Source organism: Phoxinus phoxinus, assembly GCF_949152265.1.
Source record: "Phoxinus phoxinus genome assembly, chromosome: 17".
Classification (NCBI taxonomy): Eukaryota; Metazoa; Chordata; class Actinopteri; order Cypriniformes; family Leuciscidae; genus Phoxinus; species Phoxinus phoxinus.
Window position 1 is genome coordinate 857,492 of NC_136892.1, and position 26,824 is coordinate 884,315.

General features: G+C 45.6%; 1 protein-coding gene across 5 annotated transcripts; it reads left to right on the forward strand.

Moving 5' to 3' along the window:
- Positions 1-1,581: 1,581 nt before the first annotated feature.
- On the forward strand, positions 1,582-25,854 carry LOC306984929 (reticulon-3-B-like). Of its 5 annotated transcripts, none has more exons than XM_079586741.1 (7): positions 1,582-2,011; positions 2,876-3,164; positions 6,487-6,625; positions 8,864-8,933; positions 9,208-9,254; positions 9,348-9,406; positions 25,612-25,854. In XM_079586741.1, the coding sequence occupies exons 1-7, from the start codon at positions 1,939-1,941 to the stop codon at positions 25,658-25,660; spliced, it is 726 nt and encodes a 241-aa protein (XP_079442867.1). In that variant the 5' UTR covers positions 1,582-1,938; the 3' UTR covers positions 25,661-25,854. The 5 variants fall into 5 exon arrangements, with proteins under 5 accessions (XP_079442867.1, XP_079442868.1, XP_079442866.1 ...); XM_079586742.1 differs by lacking the exon at positions 25,612-25,854 and adding an exon at positions 23,590-23,714 and having other exon boundaries at positions 1,590-2,011; XM_079586740.1 differs by lacking the exon at positions 9,348-9,406 and having other exon boundaries at positions 1,590-2,011; positions 25,612-25,840.
- Positions 25,855-26,824: the final 970 nt, after the last annotated feature.

Sequence of the window (26,824 nt, forward strand, 5' to 3'; positions counted from 1 at the left end):
CCTTTTACTTTGCAGGAAAATTGAAAATGAATGTAATATGAAATTACAATACAATTGTATAAAACAATGGAACTGTCTCTTTCCCTTTAAGAAATGTAGATTTTGAGCTCCTTTGTGGTTACTTGATCTAATTATATCTAATCGTATTATATTTATTTACTTTGGTATTTAAATCGTGTTTTTGTTTATCAATTTGTTACTAATAGACATTTTTTTTGTTTCATGTAATTTCTCGTGTTCTAATTTATTATAGTTCTTTTTTTTTAGCTTTGTTTCTTATTAGTTTGGTTGAATTAGAACCTAAACCCCCCAAAAAATAAAATACAATTCAAATAACAGATTACTTCAAGAAAAAGAAAAATGAACTGAAAAAATGTTGGAAACTGCACAATATGTTATTTTTATAATGGAGATGAACGTTCCTGTAAACTATACAATTGTTTAATAAAGTGTAAAAAAAAAAAAAAAATTATTATTATAATTAAATTAATTATTTTAATGTTCATGACACAGCAGAACGACTGTGGCAACACATATATGTTACTTGTTTCAGCATTTTGAGTGATAATATATTTTCAGATCAGCTCAATTTTGACCTGCGCTTGGCAAAGATTGTGTTTTACAACCATGACGAACGACTTAAAGGATAATTCCGGTATTTAACACCTTGAGTCTATATTGTAGTTTGTTTTGGATGAACAAGAGTGGTGGACAACATTTTTTTGACAATGGTTCCTCTCTCGAGTTTTTGACTATAATAGAATTGGCCATGGACCCATTTAACATTGGAGTCAATGGGCATGTCCGAAAATGTCATTAAAACAGCCAATAATGTTCGTTTACAAAACTGTTAAACTCACCGAGTGATTCGTGATGTTAGTTGATGTTCCAGAAACAAAAAGTGTTGCGAAATACAGTTTCTGTCGTGTTTTATTCGTCATTTTGTAAAATCCCATTGAATTCTGTTGAAGGACTGAGTGCTGGTTAATATAAATGCGCTACCGGCAAAATAAACGGATTGGAATCATATATTGCGACGATATATTGTGTATAATCATCAACTAACATCACTAACCACTCGGTGAGTTGCACAGTTTTGTAAACGAACATTATTGGCTGTTTTAATGACATTTTCGGACATGCACATTGACTCCAATGTTAAATGGGTCCATGGCCAATTCTATTATAGTCAAAAACTCGAGAGAGGAACCATTGTCAAAAAAATGTTGTCCACCACTCTTGTTCATCCAAAACAATCTACAATATAGACTCCGGTGTTAAATACCGGAATTATCTTTTAACCTCTGCTTTCTCATCTTCACATCACACTCACTGTTATGGGGCCTTTTCAGTAGTTCAGCTACTAGCACAGTCAAGTTCTCTCGAGGATTCTCGTCATTTTGTGCAGATATAAGTCGTAATATTCAGTTTGATGTAATATAAATATCGTAGGATGCGTTTCGTTGATTTAACATGCCTGAAAAGTTCTTCAATTTCCCGGTGCTCGTTCTCTTCAGCTTCAGCGCGCGCGCGATCACGCAGCAAACACAACACATTAGCCCCGCCCCTTTATTAGACTACAATGGAGATACATTTCTGTGATGTTCAGGGAGTTTATTTGCAGTTTTATTTTTCTATTTGGATATTATTTCATCCAATTTTTTGAGGAGGCACTTGAAGGAGGAAACGCCGTTTTGCTAACCATAAATTAATTAGAATTTGTATTGTATGTTCTGCAAGTACATTGTCCCGTGGGACTTGTACAAAAAATGTTATCTATAAAGCTACATGCCATGGCAAAAGCTGCTTAAAGAGTTTAAACACAGCCCTGGTACGCCTCAAGACTACATTAATCCCTGAAACATTCCGACCCGCCGCACGCTACGAGCGCTGAGCTTTCGACCCGTCCACTTCCAGCACATCCACCACAACTGAGCCATGGCAGATCCAGCGCTGTCGGCGTCCTCGGGTCTGAACTCCATCGGGTTGTTGAGAGACTCCGACTCCTCAGGTGAGTTAAACCACTCATGTGGAGCAACAGCTTCTGTTGGACAAGTGTATAAAGATCTTAGAACTATAATCTGTCCACTAACAGCCACGCGTTAGACTGACTGTAAAGTCAACCACAACCAATGTGTTATCCAGTGTGGCTTTGTGCAAAACCTTTTGAAACGTCGTAAAGTTCAAACTATCGAGATCTGTTCAGTGTGAGATTTGCACAAAGTTCTTTTTTTTGCATTACGTTTCTTTCCTCTGACCTGTAAGTCTCCACACATGACTCTCATTGGCTGATCTGTACGCAGATTAATGTCTGTGACCCACAGCTTCAGTTAGTCTGAGATATAAACGCTTGCTTTTATAGCAAATAGCATAATAATTGTTTCGTAACGTGAGGATTAAATTACATATCAAGCATTATGTAACACATTATTTGAGCATGAATGGTTGTTATGTTGAATCAATTGTATTAAATAAGGCAAAATAAGTTGTGTCCCTCATACAGTGCAATTCTTGATTCATCCACCAGACGGCATCATTTATCAGTGGTTCTGATATTACAGTCAAATATGCTGATTATAGTTTCCTTGTGGTGGCAGTAGCATGTGTGTAAGTGTGCCTGAATAGTGGGTGAGGTTTAAGACCATGGCCCCGTCCCAAATAGCACACTTATTTAAAAAAAATCACTAAACATTATATTAAAACATCGTAAACAGAGACGTTTCACACCACCACACCTGCCACTGCAAAAAAACACCCATGAATTTTTCTAAGAGGTTAAACTCATATTTGAGAGGTCAAAGGTCAAAGTGAGGTCTCTCTATCCCCCCCCCCCCCCCCCCTCTCTCTCTCTCTGTCTCTCTCTCGCTCTCTCTAGTCCAGGATTGGACCAGTGGAAAGGACCATGAGGAGGCAGTGTTCATCTTGTCGTCCGTCCATCATCCATATCTCTCTGCTGTGCAGGAACTGGTGTATTGGCAGGAGCCACAGAAGTCAGTGCTGGTGTTTGGTGTGTCGCTGCTGGTGCTCACGTCTCTGGCCCGGTTCAGTGTCATCAGTGTGGTGTCCTACCTGCTCCTGGCCCTGCTCTGCGTCACCATCACCTTCAGAGTCTACAAGTCAGTCGTGCACGCGGTGCAGAAGTCCGACGAAGGACACCCTTTTAAGTGAGTATGCCTTTGTTGCATTTTATAAATCTCCATTCACCAGTCGGATCTGTTGGTGTCTTTGAGGATGAATGAAGGTCAAATTCAAAAGAATCTTGCGAAAGACAAAAGTTAATTTATTGATTACAATTTATTTCTATATGTTACGAATTTCGAAGCAGAGGGAAGGAGGAGGCGGGATCCAGCGAATCATCAATATAACTTAAACATAAACAACAAACAAAAGTAAGCGGAAGCCGCTCACGGATGACTGTCACATATAAACAAAATAAAACAGCAACATAAAGTCCCAGGCCTGGTCCTCTCTTGCCCTTCACTTGTCATTCACAAGAGCTCATTAATATTCCTGACTCCGTTCCCACGGCTCTCGGCCCCGCCCTGCCTTGTCCACACGTGACGCGTTTAGCTGTATACGTTAAAAAAAACGATCGCATCAGCATTTCGTCCGAGCCTGAAAACGCTATTTTTTGAAACCGGGTCCCAGAGTGGATAAATCTGAAAACGACACCCTTGCGTTTTCCTGTGTACAGCCAGTCCGTATCTTCTGTGAAGCGATGATGTCATCCCGTTACGCGTCGACTCGTCTGACACGCTCAGTCAGTGACAGCAACAGCTGCGGACGACATGCGTGTGTTCGCGCTGCAGAAGTAATAATATTTTTTCAGAAGACTGAGCCCATTATATTCCTTTATTTGTTATTTACTTGAATTAATTTTTATTTTATTTCTTTATTTTACTTCTTTATTTATTCATATTTTCTTTCTAATGCTATGATGCTTCTCTGTTGTCTGATTAAGACATTTCATATTTTGTAGGGATGGGTATTTCAAGCAAAAATAATATCCGATAATCGCTGGAATGATTTGATTATTATTCTAAAACCGCAGCACTGCCGCACATGCTCACCGGCACAACGGCGCTCGCTCAAATCCCACTCCGACACTAAACTTCTCTGTACTGAAGGCCTACGCTGAAAAGTGAACAGCATGAGTAAGATAGGATCACAAGATGCGCAATATATCGGGAGACACATGGAGTGGGTCAGACTTCATTTGACCACATCATTAAGTTTTGTTTTGTATAAAGCATATGTACTCTGGTCTTCCGACCTTTTACCATCGTGTCGATTTATTGTGATTCATATTTGCGAGGGACAGAGAGCAAGACAGCGCTTAGTTTGGAGACTATAAATTTCGCCTGGCACCGAAGAGAAAGATCCGATTATTTGTGTTTCAAACTAAAATTTGGACTGACATTCTGAATGAGGCTTTACAGCAAAACCAATGCTGATATTGCATTCGATGTTTAAAAAATGTGGAACTTTTATTTAGGCCACAACACGGCGTCGTCTCAAGAAATATCTGTGCACACAAGAAACCATTGAAACCGACTCAAACGAGGTAGTATACATACCAGACCAGTATGTGGCTAGGGATGGGAATTGATAAGGTTTGATCAATATCAATGCCACTGACGATCCTGCTTATCGATCCGATTCTTTAACGATTCTCTTATCGATTCCTGAAAGCACTTTGTGGGAAAACCACTTGTTGTTTCTTTTGCTGAAAAAGCACATGATACTTTTACCCCACAGATTGCGCTATAAGCCAGTGATTTCACAGGTAGGGTTTGTGTACTAAGGTACCTTTGGAAACTGACTCTGGATAGGTGTATAACAGCACAACGACCTGATCCACATCAAAATATAGAGAACAAATATTGAATTACTACATTGCTCATTTCTCTTTCTATCCTGTCTCAGTTTTCTGTTTGGATTTATTACAAACGGTTTTATTTTTTGCTCTGTTTCGTTGTGCTCTTCATACCGCCACTGCAGTTACACCTGTTCATTTAACATGTGCATTTTTAGGTGGAGGATTTGCAGTCCCAGTAGCTTTTCCTGGAGTCTCTCTTTGCTCGGCGATCTCACAGAGCTGATCCTCCTAGATGCTGGTTTCTTGGTGTGATGCTGCTTTGCTCTCGACTGGCTGAATGTTCTTGAAGTTACAAGACTTTATTTTAATTTTTTTATTGGTATTTAACAAGACAACACATAATGATACATTCAATTAAAAGTATGAAATTACAGATTGTCTCAATTGAAACCCTTCAAGAACCCTCCCACCCCCAAAAAATAAAAAATAATTAAAAATAATAATAAAATAAAAAAATAGAAAAAAAAAATAGATTAAAATAAACATTCCTCTCTCTAGTAATGGTCTTTCCTCTTTCCAGTAACAGTCAATTATTGTGTATTAGCATTAGTGTCCGGAGAACACAGTAAACCTTTTATGTAGTCTAGAACAGGTTCCCAGGTCGTCTGAAAAGTTTTAAGGGATCCTGAAAACAAAAATCTTAACTTCTCAAGCTTTATACAGCTGAAAACTTCTTGGATCCACCTGTCGTGCGATGGGGGAGTCACATGTTTCCATTTGAGAAGAATAGCTCGTCTAGCTAATACCGAAGTAAAGGCAATAACCTGGCGAGATGAGATAGTCAGGTCAGGTCTCGAAGGAATGCCAAAAAGAGCAGTCAAGGGGTTGGGGTCCAACTCTATGTTAAGAGCATTATTAAGTGTATCAAAAACATTGGACCAAAAGTTTGTCATCCGAGGACAGCTCCAGAACATATGAAGATGATCGGCAGGAGACTGCTTGCAACGATGACAAGCATCACTCATATCTGGGAAAATTTTTGCCAATCTGGCATTAGTCAGATGAGCTCGGTGGAGCACCTTACATTGCAATAAGCCATGTCTGGCACATATGGAAGAGCGATGAACTAATCTTAGAATTTCATCCCATTGATCATCGGTAATAGAAACACCCAGGTCATTCTCCCACAACTCTCTCAGAGAAACAGTAGGGTCTACATTAAGTGTACTTATTAAGTTGTAAATAACTGAAATTAGATGTTTCTGACCTGCGCCTAAAGTGAGAAAATTATCAAGAGGGCATTCAGGCGGACGGTTGGGAAAGTGGGGAAACAGCTTCTGAACAAAGTGTCTAATCTGAAAGAAACGAAACAAATGACTATTGGGTAGATTGTACTTAGCAGACAAAGACGGAAAGGATGCAAACACCCCATCTTCATACAAATCATTCAGCTCGACAAGTCCGTTAGTTGACCAGATTCGAAAAGCAGGGTCAGAGCAAGATGGGGAAAAAAGATGATTATTTAAGATAGGTGTGTGAATAGAAGTTCTTTGTAAACCAAAATGTTTCCTAAACTGGACCCAAATTTTGATAGTGTTAGTGACAATTGGATTAGAAGTTACAAGACTTTGATAAAAAAGTAATATGAGATCTTTGTACATCCACAGAGTTCTGATGGACAGAGACATCCGCGTGTCACCGGACACCGCCCGCAGGTACATGGACATGTTTTTGGTGAAGTTAAACACCGCTCTCATACAGACAAGAAGACTTGTGCTTGTAGAAGATGTGGTGGATTCACTGAAGGTATGTCCATTTATCTGCAACAATTCACAGCTAAATTCATATCAGTGTTTTCAAAGTTTTTTTATTTATTTAAAGGGGACCTATTATACTAATGTGCAATATGCCTGTTTGTAGATGTAAACAATCTGTTAAAGTTACAAAGCACAAAGTCCACAGCAAAGGAAGTGAAAACTCCTGCTCTGTAGTCCTGACTTTATTTCCACAATGTAGCTACATCAATATAACACATTTGCATAATGCTGCCTGCTGGCTAATGTGGCTCGCCCTCAAACTAAAGCAGTTATAAGGCCAGAAGAGTCAAAGCAAATGCTGTTTTTCCACTATGAGGGAAATCACTATATCATTACTGGACTCAGACTCAAACTGATACAGCAAAACTGATGCCATAGTTAGCGTCGTCACAGCAGTGTTTCAAGGAAGCCGCCAGATCTGAGACTCTACAGTTATTAAGGGGCGTTATGTTTCCGACACACGGTCTTAGCAGTCGACCAATCACAACAGACTGGGGCCGGCTAACCAATCAGGGCCGGCTGACCAATCACAGCAGACTAGGGCCGGCTGACCAATCACAGCAGACTAGGGCCGGCTGACCAATCACAGCAGACTGGGGCCGGCTGACCAATCACAGCAGACTGGGGCCGGCTGACCAATCACAGCAGACTGGGGCCTGTTGACCAATCACAGCAGACTGGGGCCGGCTGACCAATCACAGCAGACTGGGGCCTGTTGACCAATCACAGCAGACTGGGGCCGGCTGACCAATCACAGCAGACTGGGTCCGGCTGACCAATCACAGCAGACTGGGTCCGGCTGACCAATCACAGTAGACTGGGTCCGGCTGACCAATCACAGTAGACTGGGTCCGGCTGACCAATCACAGAAGACTGGGTCCGGCTGACCAATCACAGAAGACTGGGGCCGGCTGACCAATCACAGTAGACTGGGGCCGGCTGACCAATCACAGAAGACTGGGGCCGGCTGACCAATCACAGTAGACTGGGGCCGGCTGACCAATCACAGTAGACTGGGTCCGGCTGACCAATCACAGAAGACTGGGGCCTGCTGACCAATCACAGTAGACTGGGTCCGGCTGACCAATCACAGTAGACTGGGGCCGGCTGACCAATCACAGCAGACTGGGACCGGCTGACCAATCACAGCAGACTGGGTCCGGCTGACCAATCACAGTAGACTGGGTCCGGCTGACCAATCACAGTAGACTGGGTCCGGCTGACCAATCACAGCAGACTGGGACCGGCTGACCAATCACAGCAGCCTGGGTCCGGCTGACCAATCACAGTAGACTGGGTCCGGCTGACCAATCACAGAAGACTGGGGCCGGCTGACCAATCACAGAAGACTGGGGCCGGCTGACCAATCACAGTAGACTGGGGCCGGCTGACCAATCACAGTAGACTGGGGCCAGCTGACCAATCACAGAAGACTGGGGCCGGCTGACCAATCACAGTAGACTGGGGCCGGCTGACCAATCACAGTAGACTGGGACCGGCTGACCAATCACAGAAGACTGGGGCCGGCTGACCAATCATAGTAGACTGGGGCCGGCTGACCAATCACAGTAGACTGGGACCGGCTGACCAATCACAGCAGACTGGGTCCGGCTGACCAATCACAGTAGACTGGGGCCGGCTGACCAATCACAGAAGACTGGGGCCGGCTGACCAATCACAATAGACTGGGTCCGGCTGACCAATCACAGAAGACTGGGGCCGGCTGACCAATCACAGTAGACTGGGTCCGGCTGACCAATCACAGTAGACTGGGGCCGGCTGACCAATCACAGAAGACTGGGGCCGGCTGACCAATCACAGTAGACTGGGTCCGGCTGACCAATCACAGTAGACTGGGGCCGGCTGACCAATCACAGTAGACTGGGGCCGGCTGACCAATCACAGAAGACTGGGGCCGGCTGACCAATCACAGTAGACTGGGGCCGGCTGACCAATCACAGTAGACTGGGTCCGGCTGACCAATCACAGTAGACTGGGGCCGGCTGACCAATCATTCTAGGGGACCCCATTAAACTGAAGATCATGTAAATAACCATAATGTAGGGGCCCTTTAAAAGAATAGTGTTTGGTAAGAAAATCATTCACACTTATATTCAATTCTTTGTTATTAGTCAGCACTGTGTAGTGTGCACGTAATGTAGAATGTCACATTAGTACCCAATTGTTTCACAGTAAAAAGCGACTGATCTGCTGTGTTTATCTGCAGCTTGCAGTCGTTATGTGGTTTCTGACTTGTGTGGGTGCCGTCTTCAATGGTATCACAATTTTAATACTTGGTAAGCCTGTCTTCGTAAATAAATAATAATAGTCAAAATAATGATAAAATATAAGTGTATTGGTGATTAAAGTAAATTCACATAACATACAGTACAGAAGGCACTGTGCTAATACAATGATGAATTCCTTTAATATGATGCAGTACTTTAAGTAAAATGTACAAAATGTATGCATAAAATATAATTATTTATCCCCTACTGAAATAACCCCTCTATATAATTGTTTGTTTCATAACAAAACAATGACTGTAAAATGTTCTTCTTTCCTTGACAGCTGATATCATCTTGTTCTGCACACCGCTACTGTATGAGAGGAACAAAGTAAGCATGTGTTTCATATTTATAAACTGCTCTTGCTGTTACTGGTTTTAGTGTTCTTCGTTTTATTTTCTAAGCTTTTTTGATTTGTTATAGACCCAGATTGATGGTTATTTGGTGCGTTTGCAATCTCAGCTTGAGGAGAAACTGGCAAAGTATGTATGATTGATTTTTATTCCTCTTATAAAGCACTTTATTCTGAACCACAGTTCAAAATAAAATCAAAGTCTAAGCACATGTACAGTATGTAATTGAATACAAGCACCAGACAAGGTCTAAAATATGTAATTATCAAGTAAAACAAAACATGACCACCACACCACACCACACCACACCAGGCTCTTTCCCAGCGCAGGAACTAATGGCCGATTCAGGACGCGTCTGAAGAACGTCTCCGGTTACTATTGTAACCTCGGTTCCCTGAGAGATGGGAAGAGACATAGCGTTAGCTGACGCGGCGGGAACTCTTCTCCTTCTCCACAAATTCTTAAACCATATAGGATAACACCAGTGAAACAAAATACTGACGAGCCTACGGGCAACATAAAATGAGGAACGAGAATCGCATGCGAATCTGAAACTGAACACTGAACAGCTGATCGAGCGGTTAGCACGGCGGCAGGGTCTCGTTCCTGTCCCCTACCCGCCTAGTTGTCGGGAAGACGAGAACACACTTCAGTCCTCTGTCCCGGAGTGAAGATGAAAAAAACACCAAAAAAAGACATAACATAGGTTACTGGGGAGCAATGGCTCAGGGGAGAGCAGGGTCTACAATAACAAACTAAACAGCTAACCTAAGACAGGATAAACAAAAAGAAATAGACAACATAAACTCCCCTTAACTCCCTTGCTGTACAAAAACAGGGACAATAGCAATATTAAAAGAAAAAGGCACTCACCCTGCACAGCTTCCCTCACAATAGTAAGATTAAACAGGTTAACAGGAACACAATACCTTCTCACCTACCCACGCCCAGCCTTTCAGGAGTAAAGCAAACCAAAGTAATTAAAAATAAAAATAATAATAATAAATAAATAGTCCTTGGAGGTAACACGTCTCTCAGGGAACCGCGGTCGAGTGAGCTCTGATGTTGAGGGGGCATTCCTGTCCCTGCTCCTCATAACCCAAAGCAATAGCGTCCACTATCCAATGAGAGAGCCTCTGCTTAGAGAATACTCGTCCCTTAGTACAGCCATTCTCAAGGGGTTATCCTCCTAACAATACATTTCAAATTCCACCGTAGCTCACCCGACTGTGGAAAGGTGGCTGATAACCCCGTAAAGCCCTGCCAGGGCAAACAGCGCTCTGAGCGTCAGCATTATGTGAGGTTTACGGCTCGGAAGACAAAGCGGGTAGAGAAATGACTGCGGCTTAAAGGGAGTCGAAAGAGGTTTAGGCTCGAAGCCCGGTCTCGGGCGGACAGTGACACTGCAGTCACCAGGTCCAAAGCAAATACAGTCGCCGTTCACCGAGAACACATGTAAATCTCCTTTGCACTTAGCCAAAGCGAGGACAAGAATCAAAGCAGTTTGGAGAGAGAGCTCCCTTACAGTGATAGATGCCAAGGGATCAAACGTGGGAAGAGTTAAATAACAGTTTAATAACTTCTTAATAGGTTTGATTACACCAATCCCCCCAACATCCTCTATCTGCTCCACCGGTCTTTCTCGTACCTGGATAGGGGTAGTAGCGCTGTGAGAATCATGTTTTTTTATTTCTCCAGCGCATTGAATACTATCCAGCCCCCTCTACGGAAAGACAAACTGATGGGAATGGGTGTGGACTTAAACCTAATGAAGTGTGTCACAGACTATCTTACCGAGAGATCCCAGTACATTCGACTGAGGGACTGCTTCTCTGAGACCGCGGTCAGCACAGGAGCACAACAAGGGACAGTGCAGATTTTAAGTACAACTCAGAAAAGTGTCTCGTGCAGAAGTATTCTGATGACACTGCAATCGTGGGGTGTATTAAGAACGGAGATGAGGGGGAGTATCGGACCCTGATTGAGGACTTTGTGAGGTGGTGTAGCTTTAACCAACTACAGCTCAACACTACAAAAACGAAGGAGATGATGGTCGACTTCCGGAGACCGAGGCCCGTCTGAAGCCTGTGTTTATCGAAGGCGACTGTGTGGAGGTGGTCCAGACTAACAAATACCTAGGTCTGCAGCTGGACGACAGACTGGACTGGTCCAAGTACATAGATGCCCTATACAGGAATGGACAGAGTCGACTCTATCTCCTGAGAAGGCTAGGGTCCTTCAGCATCTGTCAGCAGCTACTGCAGATGTTTTACCAGACGGTCATCGCTAGCGTCCTCTTCTATGCTGTGGTATGAGCGGCATTAAGAAAAGGGATGCCATGCGGCTGGACACGCTGGTGAAGAAGGCTGGTCCTGTGGTGGGTGTGAAACTTGACTCCTTAGTATCTGTGGCAGAGAGGAGGACCCTTAGCACGTTTTTGTCCAGTTTGGACAATATCCATCACCCACTGGTCCATCAGACCATCGTCAGACGAGCACCTTCAGCGACAGGACGCTCTCTCTGTCCTGCTCCACAGACAGACTGAGCAATAACTCTATGATGCCCAACTTTATACACAAATATATAGTTTATATAACTATATATTTCAATTCTAGTTGCCCTGTCTTTATGCTCTCCTGTTTGCTTTGGTGTGACTGGTTAAGTGAATGACATGCTCCACCCGTAACAGTTGGTGGCGATAATGCACCAAGTTTGTATGCCAATGCCAACCACCAATAATATAAGAGAAGAAGAAGGCTTCCCAATGCACTTTTTAGCCATGAAAATCATAATCAAAATAGAATCAGACATGAAAGCCACGCTGCAATGACTACAGTCGTAAAATGATGCCTTAGTTGTGCTCACCGACATTCTTGGGCGGTCTGAAGTAACCAAAGAATTTTCACGAGTTGAGAAAGACATCGTAATGTGTGTGCGCGCGCGCGTGTGTGTGTGTTTTCATGGATGATTTACATTACATTTTATGTGTGCATGGTTTAACCTTGGCTTTCAGTTCAATAAAATAACATAAAAAACTACATTTTGGATTTTTATTCAACTAAGGTGGGCATGCTGTGATCTGTGCACGACAAAATATCACTCCCCAGTTCTATCAAACTCCTCCACCCTGACAGCCCTAACCAAAAATAAAATCACATAATAGAAATAAGTTAAATACAACAATAAAATAAATCAAGGAATATCCCTAGTGTCACGGTTTCCCCTGGTCCTGTCCCGCACTACATCTCCCAGCCCTCCCCTGGATCCGCACCTGTCCCGCACTACATCTCCCAGCCCTCCCCTGGATCCGCTCCTGTCCCGCACTACATCTCCCAACCCTCCCCTGGATCCGCACCTGTCCTGCACTACATCTCCCAGCTCTCCCCTGGATCCGCACCTGTCCCGCACTACATCTCCCAGCTCTCCCCGGGATCCGCACCTGTCCCGCACTACATCTCCCAGCTCTCCCCTGGATCCGCACCTGTATGCACTACATCACCCAGCTCTCCCCTGGATCCGCACCCGTCCCGCACTACATCTCCCAGCTCTCCCCTGGATCCGCACCTGTACCGCACTACATCTCCCAGCTCTCCCCTGGATCCGCACCTGTCCCGCACTACATCTCCCAGCTCTCCCCTGGATCCGCACCTGTATGCACTACATCACCCAGCTCTCCCCTGGATCCGCACCCGTCCCGCACTACATCTCCCAGCTCTCCCCTGGATCCGCACCTGTCTCGCACTACATCTCCCGGCTCTCCCCTGGATCCGCACCCGTCCCGCATTTCATCTCCCAGCTCTCCCCTGGATCCGCACCTGTACCGCACTACATCACTCAGCTCTCCCCTGGATCCGCACCTGTCCCGCACTACATCTCCCAGCTCTCCCCTGGATCCGCACCTGTCCCGCACTACATCTCCCAGCTCTCCCCTGGATCCGCACCCGTCCCGCACTACATCTCCCAGCTCTCCCCTGGATCCACACCTGTCCCGCACTACATCTCCCAGCTCTCCCCTGGATCCGCACCTGTATGCACTACATCACCCAGCTCTCCCCTGGATCCGCACCCGTCCCGCACTACATCTCCCAGCTCTCCCCTGGATCCGCACCTGTCCCGCACTACATCTCCCAGCTCTCCCCTGGATCCGCACCCGTCCCGCACTACATCACCCAGCTCTCCCCTGGATCCGCACCCGTCCCGCACTACATCTCCCAGCTCTCCCCTGGATCCGCACCTGTCCCGCACTACATCTCCCGGCTCTCCCCTGGATCCGCACCCGTCCCGCATTTCATCTCCCAGCTCTCCCCTGGATCCGCACCTGTCCTGCACTACATCTCCCAGCTCTCCCCTGGATCCGCACCTGTACCGTACTACATCTCCCAGCTCTCCCCTGGATCCGCACCTGTCCCGCACTACATCACCCAGCTCTCCCCTGGATCCGCACCCGTCCCGCACTACATCTCCCAGCTCTCCCCTGGATCCGCACCTGTCCCGCACTACATCTCCCAGCTCTCCCCTGGATCCGCACCTGTATGCACTACATCACCCAGCTCTCCCCTGGATCCGCACCCGTCCCGCACTACATCTCCCAGCTCTCCCCTGGATCCGCACCTGTCCCGCACTACATCTCCCGGCTCTCCCCTGGATCCGCACCCGTCCCGCATTTCATCTCCCAGCTCTCCCCTGGATCCGCACCTGTACCGCACTACATCTCCCAGCTCTCCCCTGGATCCGCACCTGTCCCGCACTACATCTCCCAGCTCTCCCCTGGATCCGCACCTGTCCCGCACTACATCTCCCAGCTCTCCCCTGGATCCGCACCCGTCCCGCACTACATCTCCCAGCTCTCCCCTGGATCCGCACCTGTCCCACACTACATCTCCCAGCTCTCCCCTGGATCCGCACCCGTCCCGCACTACATCTCCCAGCTCTCCCCTGGATCCGCACCTGTATGCACTACATCTCCCAGCTCTCCCCTGGATCCGCACCCGTCCCGCACTACATCTCCCAGCTCTCCCCTGGATCCACACCTGTACCGCACTACATCTCCCAGCTCTCCCCTGGATCCGCACCTGTATGCACTACATCTCCCAGCTCTCCCCTGGATCCGCACCTGTATGTACTACATCTCCCAGCTCTCCCCTGGATCCGCACCTGTATGCACTACATCTCCCAGCTCTCCCCTGGATCCGCACCTGTATGCACTACATCTCCCAGCTCTCCCCTGGATCCGCACCTGTCCCGCACTACATCTCCCAGCTCTCCCCTGGATCCGCACCCGTCCCGCACTACATCTCCCAGCTCTCCCCTGGATCCGCACCTGTACCGCACTACATCTCCCAGCTCTCCCCTGGATCCGCACCTGTCCCGCACTACATCTCCCAGCTCTCCCCTGGATCCGCACCTGTACCGCACTACATCTCCCAGCTCTCCCCTGGATCCGCACCTGTCCCGCACTACATCTCCCGGCTCTCCCCTGGATCCGCACCTGTATGCACTACATCTCCCGGCTCTCCCCTGGATCCGCACCTGTCCCGCACTACATCTCCCGGCTCTCCCCTGGATCCGCACCTGTCCTGCACTAAATCTCCCAGCTCTCCCCTGGATCCGCACCTGTCCTGCACTACATCTCCCAGCTCTCCCCTGGATCCGCACCTGTCCTGCACTACATCTCCCAGCTCTCCCCTGGATCCGCACCTGTCCCGCACTACATCTCCCAGCTCTCCCCTGGATCCGCACCTGTACCGCACTACATCTCCCAGCTCTCCCCTGGATCCGCACCTGTCCCGCACTACATCTCCCAGCTCTCCCCTGGATCCGCACCCGTCCCGCACTACATCTCCCAGCTCTCCCCTGGATCCGCACCTGTCCTGCACTACATCTCCAGCTCTCCCCTGGATCCGCACCTGTACCGCACTACATCTCCCAGCTCTCCCCTGGATCCGCACCTGTCCTGCACTACATCTCCCAGCTCTCCCCTGGATCCGCACCTGTCCCGCACTACATCTCCCAGCTCTCCCCTGGATCCGCACCTGTCCTGCACTACATCTCCCAGCTCTCCCCTGGATCCGCACCTGTCCTGCACTACATCTCCCAGCTCTCCCCTGGATCCGCACCTGTACCGCACTACATCTCCCAGCTCTCCCCTGGATCCGCACCTGTATGCACTACATCTCCCAGCTCTCCCCTGGATCCGCACCTGTCCCGCACTACATCTCCCAGCTCTCCCCTGGATCCACACCTGTATGCACTACATCTCCCAGCTCTCCCCTGGATCCGCACCTGTCCTGCACTACATCTCCCAGCTCTCCCCTGGATCCGCACCTGTCCCGCACTACATCTCCCAGCTCTCCCCTGGATCCGCACCTGTATGCACTACATCTCCCAGCTCTCCCCTGGATCCGCACCTGTCCCGCACTACATCTCCCAGCTCTCCCCTGGATCCGCACCTGTCCTGCACTATATCTCCCAGCTCTCCCCTGGATCCGCACCTGTACCGCACTACATCTCCCAGCTCTCCCCTGGATCCGCACCTGTCCCGCACTACATCTCCCAGCTCTCCCCTGGATCCGCACCTGTATGCACTACATCACCCAGCTCTCCCCTGGATCCGCACCCGTCCCGCACTACATCTCCCAGCTCTCCGCTGGATCCGCACCTGTACCGCACTACATCTCCCAGCTCTCCCCTGGATCCGCACCTGTCCTGCACTACATCTCCCAGCTCTCCCCTGGATCCGCACCCGTCCCGCACTACATCTCCCAGCTCTCCCCTGGATCCGCACCTGTCCCGCACTACATCTCCCAGCTCTCCCCTGGATCCACACCTGTATGCACTACATCTCCCAGCTCTCCCCTGGATCCGCACCTGTATGCACTACATCTCCCAGCTCTCCCCTGGATCCGCACCTGTATGCACTACATCTCCCAGCTCTCCCCTGGATCCACACCTGTCCCGCACTACATCTCCCAGCTCTCCCCTGGATCCACACCTGTCCCGCACTACATCTCCCAGCTCTCCCCTGGATCCGCACATGTCCCACACTACATCTCCCAGCTCTCCCCTGGATCCGCACCTGTACCGCACTACATCTCCCAGCTCTCCCCTGGATCCGCACCTGTCCCGCACTACATCTCCCAGCTCTCCCCTGGATCCGCACCCGTCCCGCACTACATCTCCCAGCCCTCCCCTGGATCCGCACCTGTACCGCACTACATCTCCCAGCTCACTGTATATATCCCCAGGCTTACTTCAGTTCACAGTCGGATACCGTCACCACATCACTGATTCCTGGTTCCTTGTATATCGTCTGAGAGACATTCTAATCTGAGTATTTTCTGAGTGTTTGTTTTATTATATCCTGAGTTTGCATCTCGTAAATAAAGCCTGAGGTCATCGTACCTGTTCCTCAGTGTATTGTGACACCTAGTGAACAAATGTGTTTTGAGAGACTTTTTTAAAAGTGCACAGTGAGTCGATGGCTCGTAGTTCGTCAGGAAGAGAGTTCCTTACAGTAGCTCGGGACCGAAATGACTAAAGGCTGACTCACCAATTTGTAGCCGTGTTTTTAGCAAAACCAACGAATTAGTATTCAATGTTCGGAGTGATCTTGCTGGAGTATGTTTACTCAACAAATTAGAAAAGTATATTGGAGCAGTTCCAGGAAGACATTTAAAATCTAATAAGAGGATCCTGAATTCAATTCTGAATGATACAGGCAGCCAGTGTTGGAGTAATGTGATTTCTCATTCGTGCAGCTGCATTCTGAACTCTTGTGTGTTTAATAGAGCTCTTTGGTAACCCAGCAAAAATGCTATTGCATTAGTCAAGTCTAGACATAACAAATGCTTGAGCAAGTTTCTCATTGTCAGAAGGGCAGAGAATGAATAATCTGTTTTAGTAACAATGCTAATGTTTTTGTGTTTTTATAAAAAGGTTACACTTTATTTCGATAATCCACTTTAGACATTCTACTAACTATAAGTAACTTTTCAACTACATGTCAACTATCTCTCATTAGAGTATTAGTAGGCTGTAGTTGACTGTCAGTAGAATGGTAGGTTAGGTTAGGGTTCGGGTTAAGGGGAATAAGTTGTCTTGTAGTTACCAAGTTACTAATAGTCAGTAGAATATCTAAAGTGGACTATCAAAATAAAGGGCCCTATTTTAACGATCTGAAACGCAAGTGTCAAAGCGCAAAGCGCAAGTAACTTTGTGGGCGGATCCCGGCGCTGTTGCTATTTTCCCGGCGGATAAATGACTCTTGCGCCCGACGCAAATCTAAAAGGGGTTGGTCTGAAGTAGCTTCATTATTCATAGGTGTGGTTTGGGCGTAACGTGAAATAAACCAATCAGAGCGTCCTCTCACATTCCCTTTAAGAGCAGGCGCGCTTGTTCCATGGCGGATCGCTATTATAACGGCGGATTTGCCGGCGCACGCAGGAGCGGTTCACAGCCGAGGAAACCGACGTTCTCGTCAGGGCCGTAAAACACAGAGAAGTGACATTGGGGATGATGGGAGAAACCCACACAAATTAGGTTAAACAGGCGTATAATTTGGGTAAATGTGTAGCCTAATCTAGATTTTTTTATTTTTTTTATCTAGATAGATCTTTTTCACATCTTCACGGACATACCAATGATTTCCCTCGTGTGTTAATATTTTTCCTTGTAATAATGTATGATTTGCAAAAATGAAAACTGCTGCATCTGTTTATATTAGAGAATCAAAGTGGATGCGCGTTAACATTATGGCCAAGCACGCGCCCTTAAAATACCATACCACTAACGCGCAACGCGCCACTGTCTTTAGACTGTTTTTTTCTTGGTCAATGGCGCAATTGCTTTCTAAAACTGGAAAATAGCACCATTGAAGTTTTGCGCCGGAACACGCCTTCTCTTTGCGCTGAACCGCCCCCGCGAGCGCAAGTTCATTCCCTAATTTACCGACGTGCGTCTGTGGAGGGAAAAGTCCGCTGTGCGCGGGTGCAAAATAGGAATGATACATGCGTCGGTGTTCAAAGTCAATTGCGCTGGGTGCAAGATAGGGCCCAAAGTGTTACCAAAAAAAACTGAAGTCAATGTCCAACATGATTCCTAAGATCTTAGCCTGATTACTGACTTTTAGTGATAGAGAGTCAAGATGTGGATCAATAGATCTGTGTGTCATTACCGAAAACAAGTACAATGTTAAAAATTTACGGTAAAAAAACATCAGCTGTGTTTTTTTTACTACAGTGTTTTTTACGGTAAAGCACTTGCAACCAGCTGGCAGTTTTTTACCGTAAACTTTAGTTTAGTGCCGTTAAAAACTAAAATATTTCTACCATATTTTTTAAGGTAAAGTACTGGCAACCACAGCTGCCACTTTTTTACCGTAAATTTTAGTTCAATGATGTAAAACATAAAAATTGCTACCGTATTTTTTACGGTAAGATACGGTAAATGCAATGATAAGGTTTATTTTTACAGTGTACTTCCAAAATCCGTACATTTAACAGTATTTTACTGTAATGAAATGTCCCGTGAGAGCTATTGCAGTTTTTCACTGTATATAGTAAGGGTATATATATAGTTAAGCAAATTAACATGTCTTTTCCGTAGTTTTTTTACAGTTATTTACCGTAAAAATTACGAAATATGTTTTACTGTCTTATCTTTGTTTAGCTGTAGAAAATTCTGTGACGTCCACAATTGTATGCTCTCTATGCAGGCCAGCAGGGTGGACATTGAATTGTGGAAAAGTGAGAGATAGATTTGAGTGTCATCTGCATACTGGTGAAATTAAAGATTTTTTCTTTTTTAAGTTGCCAGCCTATTTGCATATTTGATTATTTTCACAAATGTTTCATGGGCCCCAGAATATTTTGTTGTATGATTATCTGAACATCTAATGTATCAAAGCAAAGAACAGAGCCTCTGTTTTATAGTTTCATAATGGTAATGGTAAGTTTATTTTAAAAAATCATATTTTGAGCAAAAAGCTGAGAAAAACACGTTTTTGTCAAAGACTACATCCAGACGTGATTCAGAACGATGATCAAAACACAGATGGAGTGGTTCGAGTCCATCAACACCCCCAAATCTTCACAGTCCCGTAGCTCGTCCTGGCTCGACATTGCATTCAGTAACATTAGCCAGTTTTGATTTAAATGCCGTTTAATGTTGATGATCGCGTTATTTTACATATGCATATGATTACATATGCTATCGCTTGTTTCTGCAACTTCTTTGCCTGTGTTTTCATCAGGAGATTGATTCACTCTTTCAGAAGATGTGTAATAGCACCCCCTACCGTATAACAGTGAAAACACGGAAAGCCGTACATTTCTGTCAATAACGGGGGAAGAGTTAACACTGCCCTGACGTAACCTAAACCAACTATGTGGAGAATAGGAACATGTTTGAATAAGATGGTGTGTGAGGAGGCACAGTGTACATACTGTACGGTGGACAGAGGATTCTCCTGAGCTTCCCAGCATCGCCGGGCAAAAACAGTACAGAAGCAGATCCCTGTGTCTCAGCCAATCACAGTGCCAGAGCAACTGTACATGGCCAATCAGAGGATTGATCGCTCACAGCCAATCAGCTGCCTTGGCACTTGATTAGAATGCATGAGGTCTAGAAAAACATTCAAGGTATGTGAACGCTGTTGCGCTGTACATTGTGTGCTTCTGGTATGTGAATGCAACATCAGATCAATTTTGAGTGTGTGTGTGTGTGTGTGTATATTTGTGTTTATGCACTGACAGGGATGTCCCTGGATCACTGCCAAACTTGTGTGCAGCTATTTACATCTCTGAGGAGAGGATTTGTTTACATTAGTTTGAGACATGTTTGAAGCCTGTTTTATGAAAAGCTGCAACACAACACTAAATCCAACATAAAACATACACCCAATCTGAGGTGGCGTATATCTGAAGGAAGTTTTACCAAGCTTAGTTCTAACAAAGGGCCGGTCACACACCAGACGCGACGCAAGTGTGTTTCGCTAGTTTCAGCCCGACGCAGTTTTCATTTTCACGTCCTGCGCTACGTTATTTAAATAGCAAATGCATTTGCTCCCGTCTGTGGCCCATGGGCGGCTGGTCTGAGAACGAGTGTGTGTTCGGGAGCATTGTTGGAGCGCTGCTGTTTTGAGGAACAGAAATACACGGAGCCGTTGACCGACTGAACCTGCTCTAAAGTCAAATTCCTCCATGTAAATAGCGAATCCGCCATGTCACGAGCGCATGGGAGACGAGACTCTGATTGTTTTTTTGCACGTTACGCCCCAAACACACCCTTTAGGCCGCATTTACACCGCAGGTCTTGATGCCCAATTCCGACTCGCTGACTATATACAAATTTTTTGATGACCTGCTTACATCATCTTTTAAAAGGGAACCGTATCCGATATTTGCATTTACACTACACACTGCCGAAACAACCCAGTGTAGACCCAGGAAATGAAGTATAACAGTGCGATATGTCAAGTAATAAAAATAACATTCTGATTAATTTCGGGTGGGTCGCGGGTGGATATGATAAATCATTATTAACGAAAATATTAACTACATTCTCTCAAATATGAGCATGTTCCATTCCAGTTTCAAGTTTCAAGGGAGTAAAGCCTGTTTATGCCATTAAGAAAATGAAATTCTGTCAAATAAATTTTGTTTAAAAGTAGCGCTCATTCATCAGTGTATTATACCAGAGATGTGCGCATCAACCGTCGCCGAGTCCGCCGTATAAGGGGATGATCACCACTTTATCCTCACGCGTTACAACAAGAATAATAGAAATTTGACCAACGGGTGCGGATACTTAAATCAGAGAAAAGTATTGGTGCGGGTGGATATATATTGAGTGGCGGGCGGATGATTTGTTTTTGGCTGCGAGTGTGGATTCGGGTGACGTTGGAGCGCATCCGTACATCTCTAATTATCCGGTGTTTTGCTTTCCGCACTATTTTCAAAGGTCAGCAAAACATTGCTCTCGTAAGGCGGAGAGAAACTCCACTGTGTTGAGCCTTCGTCCTCCATCGCGCCGTTGATAAGTCGATAGTTATCTGAGTGGACGTCCCTTTTTTAATGACGTACGACTCGCATTTACTGGGGAATATCTGATGTGTCTGCTTACACAGCACACGCAAATGCACGTATCCGATTCATATCAGATTTATTTCCACATATGAGTGAGGCCTGAAACCGATCTGAGAATATCAGAACCCATGAGCTTTTTTCCTGCTTACACGTCCGCCGGTCATATCCGATCTGAGCCACATGACAGGAAAACATCAGAATTGGGTCAGTTGAACCATGCAGTGTAGATGGGGTCATTAGGAGAATAGAGACAACCCTTTTAGACCATTTTCCCGTCGTTAAACTAGCGGTGGATTCGGACACTAGTGCACTTGCGCCGTGCGCTTTAGACCGTGCGCTGTGGTGGTTAAATTAGAGCCCATAGATTGTAATGATTGAGAGCATAATGAGTAATTGCTCGGCAAATCCGTTGAATAAAACAACAAAGATAAGAGGGCAGTTAACCCCAAAATGGCTTTATATATCAATAAATAAACACCAGTGCATTTTTCTTCAAATAATTAACAGTTAAATTGCAGATCGTTTAAAGCGCTAATCGAGGCTGTTTCTGTGCTGTGGTTGGCTGGAATCGTATTAAGATTATTGGCATTGAGATAGTTATTAAGCTGTACAGATACTTCTTTTTTCTTATATTTTACCAAGAAATTAGATTAGAGATTGTAGTTAAAAATCAAGATGACTTTTCTTCAGCATGGGCCGAACAATTGCAGTTGCAAACGTTTAAGGAAAGGCTGATTAGGGATATTCAGGGTAATACGCTGTTCTTTACTGTTCTGATAGATGTAGTGTGTAAAGCGTCTAGAGAGCAGCTGGAGGACTTCATGTGTGATCTGATCTGTGTAAGTGTATGGCGCTGACAGCTGAGGAAGAGGACAGATCGCATTACAAAGTATTAGCTGGGGAGTTGAAGTCTTTACATGTTGGGCAAGTGCTGGCAAAGATTTCTCAAAATTTTGTCATTAAAAAAATGTGCAAACTCATTGCACTTCTGAAGATATTTGAGCTGGGGTTAAGTATAGCCGGTCGACAGTGGAGGATAACAATCTAGGGTTGTCTTTGTTGTGGTCAATTAAACTTGAAAAATAAGCCTTTCTTGCAGACCTTATTGCACTATTTAACATTTTTAGATATAGATATCATGGTGAACTGTCAGCTTTATGCGCTACCATTGCTTTCTGCTCTCCTGGAGGCTCTTCTTTATTATACGATATGATGTATTATTTCTCCGTCAGGCTTTTACTGTCCCAGAGTCTTTGTTTTTAAGGGAGCAACACAGTTACTGCATCCAGAGAGCCCGAGACTGCAGATCGTCCACATGAGTGTTCATGGAGGGGTGAGCGAGAGAGGGCGAGATGACATGAAGGTCAGAATCCGCTGTGAGATAGTCGATAGTCGCTATCGGCAGTTCTCTTATCACGCACAGTTTTGCTGAAATCTGAAAGAAGACACAATAGTGGCCGGATATGGCAGCATCTACTGACGGTTACGCCACATGAGATCACCAGATCGAGTGTGTGTCCATGCTGGTGTGTGTGTGTTGCATAAGGCCACATGAGTTTAGTAACTGTAGATGGGTCAGAAATTACATGCATATAGATATCAAAATCACCAGTGATTAAAACACATTCAAAGTTAGTTAAAATCCTAGAAAGCAGTTCTCCAAGATCATCAAGCTTGTCTAGGAGGATGGAGAACTGATAAAACAACAGTCAAGGAGATGAAATATCTCAAACCTGCTGAGATGTTTCATTTAGGACAAACATATTATTACTGTCAAGCCATGTTTCTGTCAGGATGATGATATCCAGTTTATGGTTCTCAACCATTTGGCTAATTACAAAAGACGGATTTGTTAATGACCTTACATAATACATAATACTACAGGAGCGTCGCTTCAAATGCTACACAAAACAAGCATGTTTTAATACGTGATCATAAGATTTAATATATAGTGGCAAACGTATTCACGACTCAGTCGCGTTCAGTAAATGTGATCTGGGAAAACTATATCTGAAGACCATATAAAGGTCTGGAAGTCTGATGCTGAGAAATGTAAGCAAACATTAAAATATTGTTATTTGGGTTTCAGTTTTAGTTAGTCTAAAATTTCGAGTTAATCATTTCCATTTCAACTTCCATTTATTGCCGAGGCAACATTTCTTATTTTCATTTAGTTTAAGTTTTGATTTTATTTCAGCCAACAATTTTTTTTAAAATTGGCCCCTACAGACCAGGACCTTCAGCATGCACTGGGACGGTTTGCAGCCGAGTGTGAAGCGGCTGGGATGAGAATCAGCACCTCCAAATCCGAGGCCATGGTCCTCAGTCGGAAAAAGGTGGCTTGCCTACTTCAGGTTGGTGGAGAGTTCCTGCCTCAAGTGGAGGAGTTTAAGTATCTCGGGGTCTTGTTCACGAGTGAGGGAAGGATGGAACGGGAGATTGACAGACGGATCGGTGCAGCTGCTGCAGTAATGCGGTCGTTGTACCGGTCTGTCGTGGTGAAGAAAGAGCTGAGCCGCAAGGCGAAGCTCTTGATTTACCGGTCAATCTACGTTCCTACTCTCACCTATGGTCATGAGCTTTGGGTCATGACCGAAAGGACAAGATCCCGGATACAGGCGGCCGAAATGAGCTTTCTCCGTAGAGTGGCTGGGCGATCCCTTAGAGATAGGGTGAGGAGCTCGGTCACTCGGGAGGAGCTCAGAGTAGAGCCGCTGCTCCTCCACATCGAGAGGGGTCAGCTGAGGTGCCTCGGGCATCTGTTCCGGATGCCTCCTGAACGCCTTCCTGGGAAGGTGTTCCGGGCACGTCCCACCGGGAGGAGACCCCGGGGAAGACCTAGGACACGCTGGAGAGACTATGTCTCCCGGCTGGCCTGGGAACGCCTCGGTGTCCCCCCGGAAGAGCTGGAGGAAGTGTCTAGGGAGAGGGAAGTCTGGGTGTCTCTGCTTAGACTGCTGCCCCCGCGACCCGGCCCCGGATAAGCGGAAGAAGATGGATGGATGGATGGATTTTTTTTTAAATAGTTTTAGTTTTAGTTAACGAACATAAACCTGCTGCACAACAACTACAATTGACTTACAGCCACACAGCCTTAGATAATAATATCTCATAAGAGGATGAATAAACAACATTACCATATTCACTTATTGCAAACCAGTTTGGCTTTATTTCTCTCATACGGTACATGTGCAAATGTTGTTGAAGTTTGTTTCCTTTACACTAAAGTGTTCCCTTTAGTTGGGCCATTGACTATGATTAAATTAATTATCTTTCAGCAAGTGTTGAAAGTGCATGCTATCACTATTTTCAACAATATTTCATGCTCCTGAGTCCAGACTGTAATGACATACCGTTTACTTTATGTGCACTCTTTGGAATCAGTGACTGACAGCTGGATTTTGACACATATGACTTCCCAAATAAGTATGAAAGTCTTTAAAACCAGTAACTCTCAGTTTTGAACTTTCATTATCAAGTTGTTATTAACTGTCCTATTGAAAGAACTCTTCTCATAACCAATGTTATTGAACAAACTGCTTATGATTATGTTTTTATTAGGCATTTTCTTGGTTTTCACACCCATAGTTACAAGCATATATATAAATAATTCGGGTTTTTTTTTACCTTACATTATTTTTTACATTGTTATTTACATCATTAATGTGTATAAATTAGAAATATGCAAGTAAAACCAATGCTTATCCTCAAATCACTGCTTGCATACTCACACTCAACCCTGCATGAGCATGCTGATGACCCAGCTCCGTTTGGCTTGAGAACAGCATACATATGCTGGTCCACCAGCTAGACCAGTATTATCCCAGCATAAACCAGTCTGGACCAGTTTGTGCTGGATTGTTCAGCAGGGAGGGTCCTGTCCCTTCCAGTCTCCTTCCTTTCATCACTCCAGCTCTTGCCCTGCATCTCTATAGACGTATGTAAATACTGTATATGTGGCTCAGTTACACCAGTTGCAGATCCGTCATGTTCAGGGAGATCAAATCTCTGTGCAATCAACAAAACAGTTCACAGATCGGTACTGTCATGGACCCATCTTGTCCCTCAGGTCTAATCTACTGTACTAGACTGAACTGTGCTGTATTGCCCTTGAAAGATGGACTGAAACTTTCTTTTTGATGTTGATGTTGTTGTTTGTTGTTGTTTTTTGTGTCCATACAATGAAAGTCAGTCTTGTCCAATGTTCTCTAAATATACTCATCTCATCGCCCTCTCTCTCTCTGTGTGCAGACTGCAAGACAAACTCCCTGGTCCCGTAAAATGGAGCAAAGCAGAATGATGGGTTTCTATCAGCAGGAAAAACCTGAGCATCCAGTGAATTACAGTATTCATTATATATATTATCAGAAAGAAGCCATTGGCCTGTCACTGCACTCCAGTCGTTCTGAGTTTCTGTTTAATCATTGATGTTTGTACATGCAGACAGACTATATAAACTCTGCAAATATGTGCACAATAAATTGAGCTTTGATTAACAGCTTCTCTCCCTTGTGTCCACAGTAAATCTTACCAATTTAATCCTGCTACTAAAGGTCTAATGCTTACTGTACTAGGGAACACAGTTTGACCCCATAAAGAGAGACCCAACCACATCTGTGTGGTTTTGCCCAAAGGGAACTCTCTGGAGCAATATGAGCGCATGTATTGACACAGCAAGCCGACACTAGCCGGGGACTCTCGATGTCTTCTACCCCTCTGAGGCGAGTACACAGGAGGATACCAGCTATACACAAAGGCTATAGAATCAAGTGAACGTGTCTCTGCAAATATCTATTAGCGAGGCTAGCCATGCGCCAATGCAACAAGTTAGCTCACAACCTCACGTCCTGTGGTGTGGCATCCACTATCCACTGTCCATCCTCTGCTTGGAGACAGCCTTTCCCTTCTGCTGGCCTCCGTAACAGACAAAGAGCTGGTCTGAGTTCCTGAAGCTTTGCGTGCGGTCCACATACAGTCGCAAAGCGCGGACAGGACAGTGCACACGGCCGGGTCTGTCTCCTCCAAGGTCCTTGAAAGTAGTGGTGGGAACCTTGGGCACATATCTAGGCCCGATTCGTCGACTGAACAAGCTTGCAGGTCCCCTACCCTCTTAATGGAAGCCAATGCAGCCAGGAGTAATGTCTTCGTAGACAGGACTTTTAGCTCCGCTTACTGCAAAGGCTAGAACGGGGCATTATGGAGTGCTCTGAACACCAGAGCTAGATCCCAAGAGGGTATGGAGGAGGAGGATTCAATCTTCGCTCCAACCCATGCACAGCCCAGATCCGGCAAGTTCGGGGCTCTTCTCATTGAGAAGAACACCACTCGATGAACAGGCTCCACTTCAAGGCGTAAGCGTGTCTCGTAGATAGTGCTCGTGCCGAAGTGGTGTTCACTACCTCTTGGGGTAGGTTACCTAAACCTCATAGGGCGCCCCAGCTCTGAGAAAGCAGGTCCCTCCTCA

Bases quoted from the DNA above. Each gene is read 5' to 3' on its own strand.
- LOC306984929 (XM_079586740.1), top strand. From the start codon at position 1,939: ATGGCAGATCCAGCGCTGTCGGCGTCCTCGGGTCTGAACTCCATCGGG. The intron at 3,165-6,486 runs GTGAGTATGCCT...GTACATCCACAG, and splicing joins GACGAAGGACACCCTTTTAA to AGTTCTGATGGACAGAGACA. The intron at 8,934-9,207 runs GTAAGCCTGTCT...TTTCCTTGACAG, and splicing joins TATCACAATTTTAATACTTG to CTGATATCATCTTGTTCTGC.